General features: G+C 36.8%; 1 protein-coding gene across 1 annotated transcript in view; it reads right to left on the reverse strand.

Annotated features, from left to right (window-relative positions):
* Positions 1–946: 946 nt before the first annotated feature.
* LOC127880721 (5'-3' exoribonuclease 1-like) overlaps positions 947–20,105 on the reverse strand; it is a 92,502-nt gene continuing 73,343 nt past the window's right edge. Inside the window, exons 30-37 of the mRNA XM_052428078.1 lie at positions 14,123–14,239; positions 11,300–11,647; positions 10,803–11,128; positions 9,704–9,779; positions 7,079–7,195; positions 4,502–4,625; positions 3,636–3,988; positions 947–2,674 (exon numbers count right to left, since the gene is read on the reverse strand). Of these exons, the coding sequence (XP_052284038.1) occupies positions 2,357–2,674; positions 3,636–3,988; positions 4,502–4,625; positions 7,079–7,195; positions 9,704–9,779; positions 10,803–11,128; positions 11,300–11,647; positions 14,123–14,239 (1,779 nt within the window). The 3' untranslated portion in view covers positions 947–2,356. The remainder of the gene's footprint in view (positions 2,675–3,635; positions 3,989–4,501; positions 4,626–7,078; positions 7,196–9,703; positions 9,780–10,802; positions 11,129–11,299; positions 11,648–14,122; positions 14,240–20,105) is intronic.

Here is a 20,105-nt window from a genome sequence, read left to right on the forward strand (position 1 = left end):
CTGTGACACGCAGTCTTCTCCTAGTGGTCATAAGTAATGATTTTTACATTGTATAGCTGAACAACAAAGTTCAAGTCTAAGCAAGCTGTTTTATCCCCAGGTTTGACATTTGACCTACAAGTGTGACCTTGAAATCTTAGGTAGGGAGACAGGTGTTACTTGCCACAGGTTGTCTTATGATGGTGATCATTTGTGGCAAATTATTCAAAACTATAATTTTTATGTCCCCCACCACTATAGTGGGGGGACATATTGTTTTTGCCCTGTCTGTTGGTTGGTTTGTTGGTTGGTTTGTGTGTTTGTTTGTGCAAACTTTTAACATTTGCAATAACTTTTGCAATATTGAAGATAGCAACTTCATATTTGACATGCATGTGTATCTCATAGAGCTGCACATTTTGAGCGTTGAAAGGTCAAGGTCATCCTTCAAGGTCAAAGGTCAAATATATGGGTCATAATCGCTAATTTAATGTACACTTTTGCAATATTGAAGATAGCAACTTGATATTTGGTATGCATGTGTATCTCATGGAGCTGCACATTGGGAGTGGTGAAAGGACAAGGTCAAGGTTATCCTTCAAGGTCAAAGGTCAAATATATGGGGACATAGTGTTTCACAAACACATCGCTTGTTTTATGATGTATTACAAAGTTCGGAAAAGCTCAGATCAATCTTTCTGAAAGAGGGCTTGACAAAAAATTATCTCAATCAGCAACAATTTGCAACAAGAGCCCTTCTTGAGGCACATAAAAGACACAAAATTTACATTTCCTAAATATATATAATTTTTTGTGTATTTTATTTTACTTAAATACTTGAACAAATATTATCAAATGTCTTTTTGTTACCCATAATGCATCAGAAATTTCTATATATAAACTTTTTTTGGTGCATTTTAACCTTTGGTGAGTCTAGGTGGATGCAATTACAAAGTCCAAAGTTCAATAATTATGGAAAACAAGTGTATTTACTTCTTTTATATCATGTTCCTGACATTTTTCACGATACAAATGTTAAATTTAAAACAGCAATACAAACTTTTATGTAACTCACATATATACATGTATACTTCTGTTCACATTCTATTAAAAAAAAACTAATTAGTTAAAATTGAAAGGTAAAACATCTCATCCACATATCGTAAACAAGGTCCAATAAAAATTCATAATAATGTCAGACCTTCAAATACAAAACTTGAAGCTCGGTTCCTTAAATGTCCAACATTAATGATAAAGAGAAAAACAATCTTGACATAGTGCATACAATTGTAGGAACTAAATTGTAATCTTTTTTAGAAATAAAGAAACAATAACCATTGTTTTTTACACAATGTTTTTGACTTCTGATGTGCAGAATTATAACGCAAGTGGGCATAATATCATGTTTTTAAATGATACAAATTAGAATGACAAATTGGTTGATAAACATTATTCAGTGTCACAAGACTAACATATATTTTTGCAAAAAAATGTAGACAATTCTTTACTATGCTCTTGGTCTGTTGCAAAACATGTGTTTTGTCAGAAGTTTGTGCTCAATACAAGCTTTATGTGGGTAATCGTTTAGGTTTTATTCCTAAAACCTCTTGAACCTTAAGAAAAAAAAAATTAACAGCAATATTATACTTATATTCATACATTTTTCATAGGTTGAAGTATACATATACGTATTTCATACCGGATATTTTATACGTAAGATGAAACACTTAATTGAATTATAAGTGCATACTCTACTGAGATGGGTTGTTTAAACTCATTCATAATATGTTATAAAGAAACTAAAAAGTATTACATTTATGTCAAGATACCTACTTCTATTGCAAAAACAACAATAAACAAGCACTTATTTAACAAACATATTTGTGTTTATTCCAACATTACTCACAATCTCGATACATAACCTTAAAATGTGTATCTAAATTTTTTTTATAGATAATTGCACATGTGGATTGGTCAAAAGTTTTCTATCTAACAACAATAATTTTTATTTAAGCTTGAAGCTAATAACTTGAGCTAACTTGTTTGTTTGCAGCAAATTTTAGCAATACATTAAGCTATGTATCAGTCAATATATGTAGTACGCTCAAGATGACGTAAGCCAACAATATGTTACCATAAATTATCATGTGTTGTCATTGTTGCGATTGTTGTTAACTGTTTGCACAGTATTATAAAGGTGTAAACAATTTCTGCAGGTAACATGCTAAAAATTAGATAAGGTATACAGTAGATGGTCAACTATTGATTCTGAAACTGAATTAATATGAAATATAATTGTTCTAGGGCTGGTTTGATAGGGTTTGACTGGTAAACCTGGAACCAACATGTTTTTCACGCATTATGGATGTTTATTCTCCTAATCTGCTGCATTACCAAAGTTTGCAGCCAGCCTTCGTTTTGACTTCTTGGCAGACTTTCCAGCAGAAGAGGGGGCTGGTCTCTCCTTGGGTGTTTTCGGTGGGGTTGTCTGCCCCTGTGTATGTGAGTCCTGGCGAGCAGATGTCACAGATCTGGGGCCGCTGTCCTGACTGTTTGATGCTCCACTACTGCAGGCCCCACTTACACCATTCACATTTAAGTCAGTATTTGGGCTGCTTTCAGTATCTTCTTTCAAGCAACTGTCGTCAGTTACAGATTCTTTTCTGTTCTTTTGAGGAGTTTGTTTCCGAGTTACCTTTAAACAAATGGAATTAACATGTACCAAATTTATAAATAAGCGTTAAATGAACATTCTTTCATCTGTTAGTTATTGCATAGTTTCCTCTCAGATTCAAACGAAATGGTTAAATAAGTTAAGACTTAAAGAGCTCAGATTCAAAGGAAATGGTTAAATAAGTTAAAACTTAAAGAGAACAAAAACTTGACAAATTTTTTTGTGGAAGTCAAATGGTTATTTAAGTTAGAATATATCAAGCTTAAATCTGGGGTATGGAAAATAACTTTGTCATTTTGTTTATTCAATACATGCATGCTGTATTTTGTATTTAATTTCAAATAAATGTATATATAATTTTCAATGTGAGCATTTGCTTACTTTGTCAGTATCTGTGGCATTTTTACCACAAAACAATGCTTTTAATTTGAACTAGAGCTTTGTCACAGACTTGACGAATACCCCCACATGCCGCATTGAAACAGAATATTTTGCATGTTGTCTTCACATAAAACAGCAGACACCATGCTCAATTTTTAAAACGCATTAAGTGACCCCGTGACCAAGTTTTTGACCCGGCATGGCCCATGTTCGAACTTTACCCAAACATCATCTAGATACCACGTGTGATGAAGCTCAGATGTAAACTACTTGAATTAGAGAGCGGACAACATGCTCAATATTTAAACGCATTAAGTGACCCCGTGACCTAGTTTTTGACCCGACATGACCCATATTCTAACTTGACCTAGACATCTTCTAGATACAACATCTGACCAAGTTTGGTGAAGATCGGATGAAAACAACTTGAATTAGAGAGCGGACACTTAATACGGAGCGACAGACAGACCAACCAACCAACAGACCACCCAACCAAAATCTTTGCTCTTAAGAGAACAGTCTCTTCAAAAACTTATTGCATAAATTGCATTACCTTACAACTTAAGTATACATTAGGTAAATTATGTAAAATCAAACTAACCTGGAGGGGCACAAATGGAGTAACAACACTGGTTGGTTTGCTCTTAGCTGGCTGATTGGCTGTCTGCTGAACATATGGCACACTTTCAGCTTTGTTTCCTTCATTCTGATTGGCTGATCCAGTCTGGTCCTGACCGTAAGAACTCTGCTGATTGGCTGTATGCCGCTGGTTGTGAAAGCCCTGCTGATTGGCTGGCCTGCTCTGCTGCTGGTAAGCTGCATAATGATTGGCTGCTTGAGGTGCACTCTGGGGCCTTCCCCAGTAGTTTTGCTGGTGACTGTGATTCCCATAATTAGGCCTTTGCTGTTGAAATCCTTGAAACTGTCCCCTTGGGTACTGGTGTCCATACATTCCTGAAAATTTGACAAATTTTAAACAGTGCAAATATTTAGATTAACCAAATCAGATTAATTCACAGAATGAATGAAACTTGTAACAATAATGTCCAGTATACAAATGTGATGTCGACGTTAAAGATTATTTTGACTCTGTCAAACAAACATTAGCTTGGAAATGTTAATGCATAGCATTCATTTAAACATATTAATTGATTTCATCCAAAGCTTTGGACACCCCTTAACTTGTTTTCTGGCTAGAACCAGTACTATGTTTTCAGAGAAGATATTGATAAAACCTAGGATATCCTTATGGCTAGGACTCTATACCCACTACGCCACTGAGACCATAATGCCACAAAGATGTTAATATGAGCAACGCGCTGAGAAAATCCAATTCAGGCGAATAGTGTCGTCTCTGATTAGTTTGTGCAGTCACTTTATGCATATGCAGTGAATCCAGTTTTCCCCAAATGAAGCTCACTTATACTGGATATGTGTTCCTTCTATACTGAATAAGTGTTTGCTCACCAGGTGGCTGGCTGACAGGACTGAACGCTGAGTTGGCAGACGAGAACTGGCGACCTTGCTGTGGGAGGCCTTGCTGTCTGAACCCTGGCATCGACATCACAGCAGCCTGCTGCATGCTAACACGCTGGGAACACACACAATAGAAGGGGGTCAATATTAAGGGGCAAATCAACATTGTAACAAACACTTCTAAATTACACTTGGAAACAGGTACCTAAGTCATATTTACAAACAAGAATCGTGTGTACACACTCTCCAATAAATGTCACTGCACACATAACAAATGTAGGGTTGACAGTCATTATGTTAATTTAATTTAAAAAAATTAAACATACAAATTAACAAATGGCATTAACTTAAATTATGTATGAGCAAGATTTATTACTTTCATGAAAAAGCAACATAAGAGTTTATATGATCAAAGATTTCAACATTCTCATGATCGTACGTAGAAACAATTTCACATCACAAGAGCTATGAAATTGACCTTTAACCTTGACCTGAAAATCAATTAGCAGCTTATTTTCATACCATGTAACAATCATCCCTTCGACCTGTTAACATCAAAATCAATGTGGCCTTGACCTTTGACCTGTTAAGATCATAATCAATAAGTGTCTTTTTTAACTCTAGTAACCATCATATCAGTTAGCATTAAGGTCAAAGCATGCTGAAGATATTACGCACAAATGCATTACATTCCACAATCCCCATGGACCTTGACCTTAGAAATGTTGATGACAAAATAAATGGCTGTTTTTGTTTACTCCCAAGTAAACGCAAAACAAACTATGCATAATCGTTCGTATCCTCTAGATTTTGTGCCAAAGTGACTTGGTCAGCACTTCATGTTATCAGTCCAAGAGACTTTTCACCCAACAAGTTGTCTTATTTTGTTGTGGTTCTGATGAAAAGGAAAAATAATTTTGCAGTTCACTTTTTTTTTTAATTTGCCCGCAAATTAAGACAGCCCAAATATCTCCTGAATTAAAATTGCCCAAAATGCCTATGCCAAGAATTTTAGTGCTTTTACTGGATTTAAAAAGTCTGTGCTTTACTGTTTGCCTTGCAAAATAGTTTAGAACACATGTACAGTGTACATGTATTGCACACAATTTTTATTAAAAAAGTAAGCCCATGACATTAGACCTACCACCTATATTAGACCTACCATCATCAGTAATGAGCATAGAATTATCCCCTACGGTACATCAAATGCATGTAGTTTAGATTCTACCGGAATCTAATAACATTGAAAAAGAGCAATGGGCCCTAAGGTGCTCATCTGAGACCCAAAAGAACTTAACTTTTGTGAGAAGGTGGAGTTTATAATCATTAAATACTTTAAAAAACATAAAGATTCATGGACTAGGCACATTTTTTTTTAAATCTTGGCTGAGATATCATAAGAACAAATGTTCTGACCCGGGTTCATAAATATTGGACAAAAAAGTGACTTCTAAAGTGTAACAATGCTTTTTTTATTTGACTTTGTGACCTAGTTTTTAAGTGCTTATGCCCAGTTTGAAACTCAGCTGAGATTTAATGGTGAAAAATGTTCTGACCAAGTTTCGTGAAAAAGGGCAAAGTGGCCGATAGCGATTTCACAAGATTTTAGTAGGGCCATATAAGGACAACTGCTCAGACTCAGGCAGTCATGTTTTTCAAGGGACTGGAACCATACTTTACCTCACTTAATTAAAATTCTGAGTATTTTCATGGCAATTTGACTTAAAATAAATCTCCTAGATTATTTCACTAAAGCCATATGAGGAAAACTGATCTGTCCCTGGCGGCCATGTTTTTCGACGAACAGCAACCATTTTTGCACTCAGCCGAGCTATCATTACAACAAATGTTCTGACCACATTTCATGAAGATTGGTCTACAAATGAGACTTCAAAAATGTTGACAAGGTTTTACCATAGCAATATCAGGCAAACACCACACATTTTCTGACAAAGTTTTATAAAGATTGAACTATAAATGTGAGTTTTAGAGTGTTAACAAGATTTTATTTTAGCCATATATGGAAAACTGCCCCACAAGAAATGTTTTTTAACGGACCGGAACCATTTTTCGAACTTTGCCCAGATATAATAAGAACAAATTTTATGACCACGTTTCATGAAGATTGGACTTTAAATGTGACCTCCAGGGTGTTAACAAGGTTTTATTATAGCCACATAAGGAAAACTGCCCCACCCCTGAGGGCCATGTTTTTCAACCAACCAAAACCATTTTTTAACTCAGTGGAGATATCATAAGAACAAATGTTCTGACAAAGTTTCATGAAGACTTCACTATAAATGAGTGTCAACAAGCTTTTTTTCTAAACTTAACCCAGTGACCTGGTTTTTTACTTAGCATGACCCTGTTTTGAACACATTAAAGATATCATTGGGACAAATAGTATTACCAAGTTTCATGAAGATCAAACTTTAAATGTGGCCTCTAAAGTGTTAACAAATAAATGTTGATAATGGATGACGGGGAAAAGGCAATCACAAAAGCTTACCTTGAGCACGTTGTGCTCAGGTGAGCCAAAAACTTTAGCCAAAGACTGCTGACACCTACCATCTGTAGAAGAGCGACGCTGGCTGCTGACTCTGCCGCCTCCTCCCTGCTGTTGCACAGAGAGCCCTGGAACCGGGTGCCGTTCACCAGTGACACCACACAGACAAACTTCCCATTCTGAAACAAAAACACGCATATAAAAGGACTAGGACAAAAAACACAGAAGAACTGCCAGTTTCTAAACAAAGTAGAACTTCCATTTCTGAAACAACAGAGAATTTACTGCTCTGATACAAAAAAACTTCCTTATCTTTAACAAACACAAATTCTAAAACAATCTTATTTGTCAGAAACACAATGCCCCCTAGTGCGCCGCTTTGATTTATTTAAAAAAAAATCATTTGGCAGATACAGATAATTATCTCCCTTTAAAGCTAATTACTTCCCTTGGATTTGTTTTTTGACCTTTGACCTTGAAGGATGACCTTGACCTTTCACCACTCAAAATATGCAGCTCCATGAGACACACATGAATGCCAAATATCAAGTTGCTATCTGCAGGGACATAAGGGTTATGAGCATTTTTTTCGAAACCTCAACGCAAAGTAAGATGGACAGACAGTCTGATCACTATATGCCCTCCTTTGGGGGCATAACAATCTCACATTTTTCAACATCAAAGAAGAACCTCACATTCTTCAACATCAAAGAAGAACCTCACATTCTTCAACAACAAAGAAGAACCTCACATTCTTCAACAACAAAGAAGAACCTCACATTCTTCAACAACAAAGAAGAACCTCACATTCTTCAGCAACAAAGAAGAACCTCACATTCTTCAACAAAAAAGAAGAACCTCACATTCTTCAACAACAAAGAAGAACCTCACGTTCTTCAACAACAAAGAATAACCTCACATTCTTCAGCAACAAAGAAGAACCTCACATTCTTCAGCAACAAAGAAAAACCTCACATTCTTCAACAACAAAGAAGAACCTCACATTCTTCAGCAACAAAGAAGAACATCACATTCTTCAACAACAAAGAAGAACCTCACATTCTTCAGCAACAAAGAAGAACCTCACATTCTTCAGCAAAAAAGAAGAACCTCACATTCTTCAACAACAAAGAAGAACCTCACGTTCTTCAACAACAAAGAATAACCTCACATTCTTCAGCAACAAAGAATAACCTCACATTCTTCAGCAACAAAGAAGAACCTCACATTCTTCAACAACAAAGAAGAACCTCACATTCTTCAACAACAAAGAAGAACCTCACATTCTTCAACAACAAAGAAGAACCTCACATTCTTCAGCAACAAAGAAGAACCTCACATTCTTCAGCAAAAAAGAAGAACCTCACATTCTTCAACAACAAAGAAGAACCTCACGTTCTTCAACAACAAAGAATAACCTCACATTCTTCAGCAACAAAGAATAACCTCACATTCTTCAACAACAAATAATAACCTCACATTTTGAAACAACAAAGAAAAACCTTACACTCTGAAACAACAAACAAGAACCTCACATTCTAACACAACAAACAAGAACATCACATTCTGAAACAACAAACAAGAACCTCACATTCTGAAACAACAAACAAGAACCCCAACTTCTTCAACAACAAAGAAGAACCTCACATTCTGAAACAAAAAGAAGAACCTCACATTCTGAAACAACAAAGACAAACCTCACATTCTGAAACAACAAACAAGAACCTCACATACTGAAACAACAAACAAGAACCTCACATTCTGAAACAACAAACAAGAACCTCACATTCTGAAACAACAAACAACAAGATATGTGTTCGCCAGAAACACAATGCCCCCTATTGCGCTGCTTTGAAATAATGATTGTTTTACCTTTGACCTTGAAGGATGACCTTGACCTTGAACTTCCACCACTCAAAATGTGCAGCTTCATGAGATACACATGCATGCCAAATATCAAGTTGCTATCTTTAATATTGCAAAAGTTATGGCCAAGGTTAAAAGGTTTTTTCGGACTGACAGACTGACATACTGACTGACAGACAGTTCAACTGCTATATGCCACCCTACCAGGGGCATAAAAACCTAACATTCTGAAACAACAAACAAAAACCTCAACTTCTTCAACAACAAAGAAGAACCTCACATTCTTAAACAAAAAGAAGAACCTCACAATCTTAAACAACAAACAACAACCTCACAATCTTAAACAACAAAGAAGAACCTGACATTCTGAAACAACAGACAAGAACCTCACATTCTGAAACAACAAATAAGAACCTAACATTCTTCAACAACAAAGAAGAACTTTCCACTCTCAAACAAACTATTAGTATTGACATACATACCCAGAAGCTACACACAATTTTTGGACCTCATTTTGAAGCACTTTAGTACTCACTAGTAATTTCAGAGTTGTGTTGGCATATTATAACAAAGATGCTAAACACATAAACAAGAGGGCAAAAATCGCCTAATGGCACCTATGTGACAGACAGAAATAGCAGAAATAAATCACATACTAGTAGATTTATTAACTGTATGACCCCTTTTTAAAACAATCATTACCCAACAACAACATCCACTGAGCATTAAATTTGATACTGTAGCCCTTTAGGCTTTAAAAGGTAAAAACATAGCAATTGTCTTCACTCTAAAATGAATTTTATTTTTTAGTACTAGGTTACCTTAGGAATATAGTCATACAGTGGCAGCTTCAACTGCAAAGACTGGCATAACGTCAACAGCTCCATCACAGGGTTCCTGTAAGAGAAACAGCAGAAACAGCCTTAACCCTTTGCATGCTGGGAAATATGTCGTCTGCTAAAATGTCGTCTGCAGAATTTCAAAAATTAGCATTTTCTTCGATTATTTTCAAAGAATACTATCAGAATAAAAAACAGAATAAAAACCACCAGGTTCTGTGGCGTCTCATCTGGATCCAAACTGTTTGCAAGGGCCTTCAAAATTCGGTTCCAGCATTGAAAGTTATTCTACGCGCATAGCAGTATTTCAATATACCAGTAAAATGTGTTTCTTAATTTGACCAAGAGGACATGATAGATGAATGATTATATTTCAATGGTTCTATTTTACATTTATCAAAGCTAATTATTGTAATATTAAAAGTGAATTTACACTGTCATAACATACCATTAATCACAAGTAAATACATGTACTGATAACAGACACTAATCAAGACTACATATTAATGTTAAAAGTAATTAACAAGACCTCATGGTAGAGCAGGGTTCCCAGCTTTTTGTATGAACAAAATTCCCTGACTTTTCCCTGATTTTTCCCTGATGAAAAATAAAAATTCCAGGATAATAATTTCAACCTATTTCTTGTTTTAGACACCCTCAATAAATAGCAGTTGCAGACAATAACATGTCTTATATTTATGTAATTGTATTGCAATGGCCTCCCATCTCCCCTCACAGCCATCCTAGAAGAAGTAGGTATTTACTAATAGTACACTAAGCTACATGTATACTACAAAGCCACCATGGCCATGCAGAGGAATTGATTTGCTGATTTAATTGTATGGAATTTTCGACACAAGTCCGGAAAGTCTGACACACTCCCTGATTTTCCCTGATTTCAGAAACTTTTCCCAAATTCCCTGACTTTTCTCTGACTAGAAAAAGGAAGTCTTTTTCCAGGTTTTCCCTGATTTCCAGGTTGGCTGGGAACCCTGTAGAGGCAATTACATAATCATTTCAAGGAATTATCATTAATACATACTTGAAACCAATACTCCGACAACTCTTCCACACAACCTACCGATGACTTGCTGGATTCAGATTGGCCGGTCTGGAGTAGCCTTTTTTGCCTTGGAAGCCACCTTGCTGCTGCTGTTGTTGTTGCTGATGCTGTTGCTGTGGTAAAGGACCCTTAGCTTGGGCACTCGCCTCATTGTTCCTGGGCTGTGCATGTTTTTCAGACCACGGGGGTTCCATTGGGGTCTGCTTCTTTGCTCCCTCAAATAACTCCTGCACTGAGAGTTGTCTCCCATAACTCTTTGGTGGGTTCACAGTGTCAACCACTTTTTCTGCAGTTGTCTTGTCTTCATCCATGTGCAACAATTTCTTGATCGCCAAAGATTCATCCTAAATCATGAAAAATATTTGATAAAATGATACAATACACACTCATTTTTTTTTATAAATATTAACTAACAACACAGATTTCCTCTAAAATTCAAACTTAAATGACAATCAAAATCATAGTGATAATAATAAAACTTACAAAATGAGAACTAAAATGGACAATTCACTTACATCGGCTTTTTTATGGCTTGAAGATTCCACCGAAACATGTGTATCTTCCAAAGACCTCAGCATTGCTGTAAACTCATTATTCGTTACTGCCTGCCCCGCAGACCCACTTGGCTTATTTCCAATATCGCTGGCCTTACTGGCCTGTGTAAAAAGGGCCTGAACATCTATCTTGGTGCTTGCTTCTGTGGATTTTGAATTTTCAGGGGAGGTCACTCTTGGCAGAACAGCTGATGCCTGGGCCAGTGATGTCCCCTTGTCACCTGCAGCATCTTGCGGTGCAGATGTCTGCAGTTGTTTCCACACGTCTTCAAACACTGAATTTGATGCATTACTATTCTGGTTTGAAGCCTGTGGAATAGAAAATAGACTGGCTTCTGCGAAAAATATACAATCTATTTTTGAGAAATAGATGTACTGGAACTTAAGTAAAAACACAAGTTTTCTTCAACAGTCTTATGTATGCCATATGTATTTGGTCATGTTTTATACTTTATATTCAAGGCACCTAGTTTCTTCCAGAACAAATTATTATTAGTGGTTCAAAACACATAATAAGCTAATTCAATGATATTACTAAGATATCCACTTAAATGTGTACCACAGTTGCCGACACTTGTTCGTTTAGTAATGTTGCAAAGAGGACATAAAACTTACACAAAGTCTAAGAACCAAGCAAACCTTCAATTAAATTAGCCTTGTTCTGACAAAACTGGGTATGTAAGTCATGTATGTAAAATTTTGCCCCAGATTTGCCTTATCAGGACAACACTTTCCGCCTACTGGACTTTAATTATGAAGACTTCCTTAAAACTTTATATAAGTTTAGTGTTGCCCCTGATTGGCCTGTGTGTATTGCACAGGCTAATATGGAACAACACTTTCCGCCTACTGGACTTTAATTATGAAGACTTCCTTAAAACTTTATATAAGTTTAGTGTTGCCCCTGATTGGCCTGTGTGTATTGCACAGGCTAATATGGAACAACACTTTCCGCCTACTGGACTTTAATTATGAAGACTTCCTTAAAACTTTATATAAGTTTAGTGTTGCCCCTGATTGGCCTGTGTGTATTGCACAGGCTAATATGGAACAACACTTTCCGCCTACTGGACTTTAATTATGAAGACTTCCTTAAAACTTTATATAAGTTTAGTGTTGCCCCTGATTGGCCTGTGTGTATTGCACAGGCTAATATGGAACAACACTTTCCGCCTACTGGACTTTAATTATGAAGACTTCCTTAAAACTTTATAAAAATTTAGTGTTGCCCCTGATTGGCCTGTGTGTATTGCACAGGCTAATATGGAACAACACTTTCCGCCTACTGGACTTTAATTATGAAGACTTCCTTAAAACTTTATAAAAATTTAGTGTTGCCCCTGATTGGCCTGTGTGTATTGCACAGGCTAATATGGAACAACACTTTCCGCCTACTGGACTTTAATTATGAAGACTTCCTTAAAACTTTATAAAAATTTAGTGTTGCCCCTGATTGGCCTGTGTGTATTGCACAGGCTAATATGGAACAACACTTTCCGCCTAAACTGGACTTTAATTATGAAGACTTCCTTAAATTTTATAAAAATTTAGTGTTGCCCCTGATTGGCCTATGTGTATTGCACAGGCTAATATGGAACAACACTTTCCGAACATGTATTAAGCACAGTTTTGCTACACTGTAACTCCAATATAACGCGGATGACGGGGTCCAAGCCACGCAACAGCGTTATAATTGGACAGCGTTATAAGTTTTGAGCTAATTTATTTAAGGGGCTATAAAAACAGGTATAGTATAGCCTATAATATAGGTCCTGTGTATTGTCATGCTGTGTTGTCATCCGCAAATACATGCATATAAACCGAATAGAACGATAACAGTATACATACCGTTTTCTAATGTGCACATTTATCCGATAATCCAATATAATTACATCACTTACGAAAAAAAAGTTTAACATTTATGACACGAAATATGTTTACGAACTTCGTAAACAAATTCATATGCCTATGCCATTTTTCAGAAAAATTAGTACAGTGCATTATGGGACACAGCTTTCATTGGACGAGCGAATTTAAATTTAGATTGAATGCAATACGATACATGTACAAAGAAATGTTATATTGCGTCATACGCAGCATGTAAAAAACGTGCTTTCCATGGAATTTCTGATAACGGGCAAAAATTTAAGTGGATCTCTGTTAACTATTACAATGTGTTAGCATGTAAATAAATCGCCAGGATTTTTAAATTTATTTTTCGTATACGTACTGAAACATTAAACACACACAAAGATATTTTTATTTATCAAGCATGTGTAGCATATAATAAACGATAACACATTTACACAGCCAGAGTTTATACAATGAAATACAATACACGATAAATACAAAACATAAACAGGTAATCGTTTTAAATAACTTTAATTTGATAATTATTCCGCTTGCACTTGCCTTATTGAAATTAGCGCACCGAACCACTCTGATAGGGAATACATGTAATAAACACCGACTCACGAGTTTTCACACCTTTATTGGCATTACACAACACATTAACACCAATTAGCTGTCGAGTGTCGTTTAACCTCTAATTGATTAAAATCAGTTAAATGGACGGAAAAAGCAATCAAGCTGTGATCGCCGGCTTCTTTGAATTTATGAAAATACATGAAGTTGCATAACATGGATTTGAATCAGAAATGGAAGGATAGAGAAAAAAAGGGATCCAAGGACCCCCCGCGTTATATTGGACACAGCGTTAACGGACCGCACTATATTGGAGTTACAGTGTATAATGCAGCTCAAATGCAGCAATAAGGCACTCACCCCAGCCCTGTTCTGATTGGCTGGCCTTTGAGAGCCCCTGCCTGCGCTGCCCGGGGAAACTTTGGGCGTCACAAACCTCGGGGACATGTTGCCAGCACTAGCCCCATTGAACACCATCTGAAAAAGCAGTGAGGCTGTACAACCAGGGACAGGATTTATAAAGCAGTGAGGCTGTACAACCAGGGACAGGATTTATAAAGCAGTGAGGCTGTACAACCAGGGACAGGATTTATAAAGCAGTGAGGCTGTACAACCAGGGACAGGATTTATAAAGCAGTGAGGCTGTACAACCAGGGACAGGATTTATAAAGCAGTGAGGCTGTACAACCAGGGATAGGATTTATAAAGCAGTGAGGCTGTACAACCAGGGACAGCGTGAGGCTGTACAACCAGGGATAGGATTCATATCCTTAATCTGTATTCTAATACAAGAATGGAAATACTACATTAAACAAGAGGGCCATGATGGCCCTGAATCGCTCACCTGACTCATTAAGATCAGATGAAAACTATGACCTCTATTGTCTACACAATGTTTTTCTATGATTTGACCTAGTGACCTAGTTCCTGACTCTAGATGACCCAAATACAATCCCAATCCAGATTTCATCAAGATAAACATTCTGACCACAGTTCATAAATATTGGATGAAAACTGTGACCTCTATTGTCAACACAAGGTTTTTCTATTTATTTGACCTAGATTTTTACCCCAGATGACCCAAATACAATCCCACCCAGATTTCATCAAGAATTCTGACCAAATTTCATAAAGGTTGGATAAAAACTGTGATCTCTAATGTCTACACAAGGTTTTTCTATTATTTGACCTAGTGACCTAGTTTTTGACCCCAGATGACCCAAATAAAATCCCAACCCAGATTTTATCAAGATAAACATTCTGACCAAATTTCATAAAGATTGGATGAAAACTGTGACCTCTATTGTCTACAGAAGGTTGTTCTATTATTTGACCTAGTGACCTTGTTTTTGACCCCAGATGACCCAAATACAATCCCAAACTGGATTTCATCAAGATAAACATTTTGACCAAATTTCATCAAGATTGGATGCAAACTGTGACCTCTACTGTCTACACAAACAAATTGTTGACGGACGGACACACGCAGGCACGCACAACGGACGCCGGACATCACACGATCACATAAGCTCACCGTGTCACTTCATGACAGGTGACCTAAAAATATGTGTCGGAGATAAACATGAACAGTTGTGGTTAAAATCCCATAGAAACAAGGGCTGTTTGTAAAACATGCATGCCCCCCTATATGGGCTATAAGTTGTAGTAGCAGCCATTGTGTGAATACGTTTTTTGTCACTGTGAATGGTGGTGGTGGTGGTGGTGGTGGTGGTGGTGTAGTAGTAGTAGTAGTAGTAGTAGTAGTAGTAGTAGTAGTTGTAGTAGTAGTAGTAGTAGTAGTAGTAGTAGTAGTAGTAGTAATAGTAGTTGTAGTAGTAGTAGTAGTAGTAGTAGTAGTAGTAGTAGTAGTAGTAGTAGTAGTAGTCGTCGTCGTAGTAGTCGTCGTAGTAGTCGTCGTTACGTAGTAGTAGCAGTAGTAGTAGTCGTCGTAGTAGTAGTGGTAGTAGTAGTAGCCGTAGTAGTAGTAGTGGTAAAAGTAGTAGTAGTGTGGCAGTAGTAGTAGAAGTAGTATAGTAGACGTTGGTGGTGGTGGTGGTGGTGGTGATGGTGGTGGTGGTGGTGGTAGTAGTAGTAGTACTAGTAGTAGTAGTACTAGTAGTAGTAGTACTAGTAGTAGTAGTAGAAGTCGTAGTAGTAGTAGTAGTAGTAGTAGTAGTAGTAGTAGTAGTAGTAGTCGTAGTAGTAGTAGTAGTAGTAGTGGTAGTAGTAGTAGAAGTAGTAGTAGTAGTAGTAGAAGTAGTAGTAGTAGTAGTAGTAGTAGCAGTAGCAGTAGCAGAAGCAGTAGCAGCATTACAAGACCAATACTTAAGAATGATCAAATGGGAAAAGGTAACCTAGCACTGGCAGTAAATATGGGGCTCATTTACAGGTCAGATTTGGAATCTCTGCTGTAAAATGAGATTTTGAATGAATTTAAGGGAGGCAAATCTGTAATAAATAGAACATGCATAAACCGTAGTTGTTTCCCTTGATTGAACCATGCTAAATCCTTACAAGTTTGGAAAGAATTGGATGAAAAATTTGGACTTTATTGCATAAACACCATTTTCTCAATTCAAGTGGAGGTAATTCTGTACTTCATGGACCAATAATGCTCATTTTTTGTAGGGTTCGTGTCCTCATTGATATAAAGACACTGTGCAAATTTAAAAGGATCGGACAAAAAATGTGGAAGATTTTTGAAAGTTTTCACAAAATAGGCAAAAACGAATAAACATGCAAAGTTCAACGAGCTCCTGCGGTCATGTTTTTTGACGAATCAAATTTCTTTAAACAACTTTTTCAGGGGAGCCTTTAAAGGTCATCCCTGTGAAATTTTTTGAAAATCTGATGAGCGGTTTCTGACAAGAAGATTTTTTAAGGTTTTTACCATATATGGTCATGGCGGCCATCTTGGTTATGTGATCAAATTTTTTTTAACAATTCTTTTGTCCCATGACCTAGGGATGCTCCACATGAAATTTAGTTGAAATTGGCTCAATGGTTTAGTAGAAGAAGATGTTTATAAATTGTTTACAGACAGACAGACGGACGGACGGACGCCGGACGGTGAGTGATCACAATAGCTCACCCCGAGCTATCGCTCAGGTGAGCTAAAAAGTAGAAAATAACTACTGGATATCATTGCAAAAACTAAGAACTTCCTAGGAAATCCTATCAGAAAAAACACTAGATCTTTGTAATAAAGCAGACTTTGAACGCCTATTTCACTTTTTCACAGACATTGCAGCCATGCTTATGGCTATGTTAAATATCAAGTCCAAAACAAATATATTACTGTTTATCAAAATAACATCCTGCACTTATTAATTAACATGGTGATAACATATTTCAAGGTTCAATTAAAGTCCTTAAGAAATATTAAAGTAGTTAGCATGTAAAAGGGCATATCTTTGGGCATGAAAAAAACATCGTTTTTTGTTAAGGCCTTTAGTTTCGACAATATTCAAACTCGATCTTATAAAGTCTCTGAAGGACACTAATTCCCCCACAGTTCGCTTTTTGACTGAAACGCCATTTATGAGCGCATGAACCAAAATATGAGGCGTATAATTTTACACACTGGTATGTTAGTATAGCTTCAGCACTGAAGCAGCAATACAAGTAAACAAGAGGGCCATGATGGCCCTGAATCGCTCACCTGACTCATTAAGATCAGATGAAAACTATGACCTCTATTGTCTACACAATGTTTTTCTATGATTTGACCTAGTGACCTAGTTCCTGACTCTAGATGACCCAAATACAATCCCAATCCAGATTTCATCAAGATAAACATTCTGACCACAGTTCATAAATATTGGATGAAAACTGTGACCTCTATTGTCAACACAAGGTTTTTCTATTTATTTGACCTAGATTTTTACCCCAGATGACCCAAATACAATCCCACCCAGATTTCATCAAGAATTCTGACCAAATTTCATAAAGGTTGGATGAAAACTGTGATCTCTAATGTCTACACAAGGTTTTTCTATTATTTGACCTAGTGACCTAGTTTTTGACCCCAGATAACCCAAATAAAATCCCAACCCAGATTTCATCAAGATAAACATTCTGACCAAATTTCATAAAGATTGGATGAAAACTGTGACCTCTATTGTCTACAGAAGGTTGTTCTATTATTTGACCTAGTGACCTTGTTTTTGACCCCAGATGACCCAAATACAATCCCAAACCGGATTTCATCAAGATAAACATTTTGACCAAATTTCATCAAGATTGGATGCAAACTGTGACCTCTGCTGTCTACACAAACAAATTGTTGACGGACGGACGGACGCACGGACACACGCAGGCATGCACAACGGACGCCGGACATCACACGATCACATAAGCTCACCGTGTCACTTCATGACAGGTGACCTAAAAATATGTGTCGGAGATAAACATGAACAGTTGTGGTTAAAATCCCATAGAAACAAGGGCTGTTTGTAAAACATGCATGCCCCCCTATATGGGCTATAAGTTGTAGTAGCAGCCATTGTGTGAATACGTTTTTTGTCACTGTGAATGGTGGTGGTGGTGGTGGTGGTGTAGTAGAAGTAGTAGTAGTAGTAGTAGTAGTAGTAGTAGTAGTAGTAGTAGTAGTAGTAGTAGTAGTAGTAGTAGAAGTAGTAGTAGTAGTAGTAGTAGTAGAAGTAGTAGTAGAAGTAGTAGTAGTAGTAGTAGTAGTAGTAGTAGTAGTAGTGGTAGTAGTAGTAGTAGTAGTGGTAAAAGTAGTAGTAGTAGTGGCAGTAGTAGTAGTAGTAGTAGTAGTAGTAGTAGTAGTAGTAGTAGTAGTAGTAGCAGTAGCAGTAGCAGTAGCAGTAGCAGCATTACAAGACCAATACTTAAGAATGATCAAATGGGAAAAGGTAACATAGCACCGGCAGTAAATATGGGGCTCATTTACAGGTCAGATTTGGAATCTCTGCTGTAAAATGAGATTTTGAATGAATTAAAGGGAGGCAAATCTGTAATAAAAAGAACATGCATAAACCGTAGTTGTTTCCCTTGTTTGAACCATGCTAAATCCTTACAAGTTTGGAAAGAATTGGATGAAAAATTTGGACTTTATTGCATAAACACCATTTTCTCAATTCAAGGGGAGGTAATTCTGTACTTCATGGACCAATAATGCTCATTTTTTGTAGGGTTCGTGTCCTCATTGATATAAAGACACTGTGCAAATTTGGAAAGGATCAGACAAAAAATGTGGAAGATTTTTGAAAGTTTTCACAAAATAGGCAAAAACGAATAAACATGCAAAGTTCAACGAGCTCCTGCGGCCATGTTTTTTGACGAATCAAATTTCTTTGAACAACTTTTTCAGGGGAGCCCTCAAAGGTCATCCCTGTGAAATTTTTTGAAAATCTCATGAGCGGTTTTTTACCATATATGGTCATGGCGGCCATCTTGGTTATGTGATCAAATTTTTTTAACAATTCTTTTGTCCCATAACCTAGGGATGCTCCACATGAAATTTAGTTGAAATTGGCTCAATGGTTTAGTAGAAGAAGATGTTTACAAATTGTTTACAGACGGACGGACGGACGGAGGGACGCCGGACGCTGAGTGATCACAATAGCTCACCTCGAGCTATCGCTCAGGTGAGCTAAAAAAATAAAAAATACATAATACAAGTATTTATATTTTTCTTCTTTTTTTTTGGCTAAGAAAGGGCCATAACTCAGGTTCAATAGAAGATATTACCAAGAGATGTGTTTGTCAGAAACACAATGCCCCCTTTTGCGCCGTTTTGAAGCCATATATTTGACTTTTGACCTTGAAGAATGACCTTGACCTTTCATCACTCAAAATGTGCAGCTCCATGAGATACACATGCATGCTAAATATCAAGTCGCTATCTTCAATATTGCAAAAGTTATGACCAAGGTTAAAGTTTTGGGACAGACAGACACACACATACAATGACAGACAGACAGGCAAAAAACTATAAACCCCCAGATCATTCGATCCGGAGGAATAAAAAGGGGCCTTAACTACAGTTGTGTCAAATCTCTAAGCCACAATATGGAGGTGCGCAACTTCATGAGGTGGGTAACATATTCGCAAAGTTTAAATCACTCTAGCACCAATAGTGGGAACTGAACAAGAGATGTGTTCGTCAGAAACACAATGCCCCCTACTGCATCGCTTTGATTTATTAAATTTTAATTTTTCACTTTTTATTATATGCCTTTAAAAAATATTACTTCACTTGTAAAAATGGTATGTACCTGCCAAATGATGAATAGAAATTATCTACCTTTAAAGCTTGTTACTTCCCTTGTTTTTTTTTTAACTTTTACCTTGAAGGATGACCTTGACCTTTCACCAC

Source organism: Dreissena polymorpha, chromosome 5 (assembly GCF_020536995.1).
Source record: "Dreissena polymorpha isolate Duluth1 chromosome 5, UMN_Dpol_1.0, whole genome shotgun sequence".
Taxonomy (NCBI): Eukaryota; Metazoa; Mollusca; class Bivalvia; order Myida; family Dreissenidae; genus Dreissena; species Dreissena polymorpha.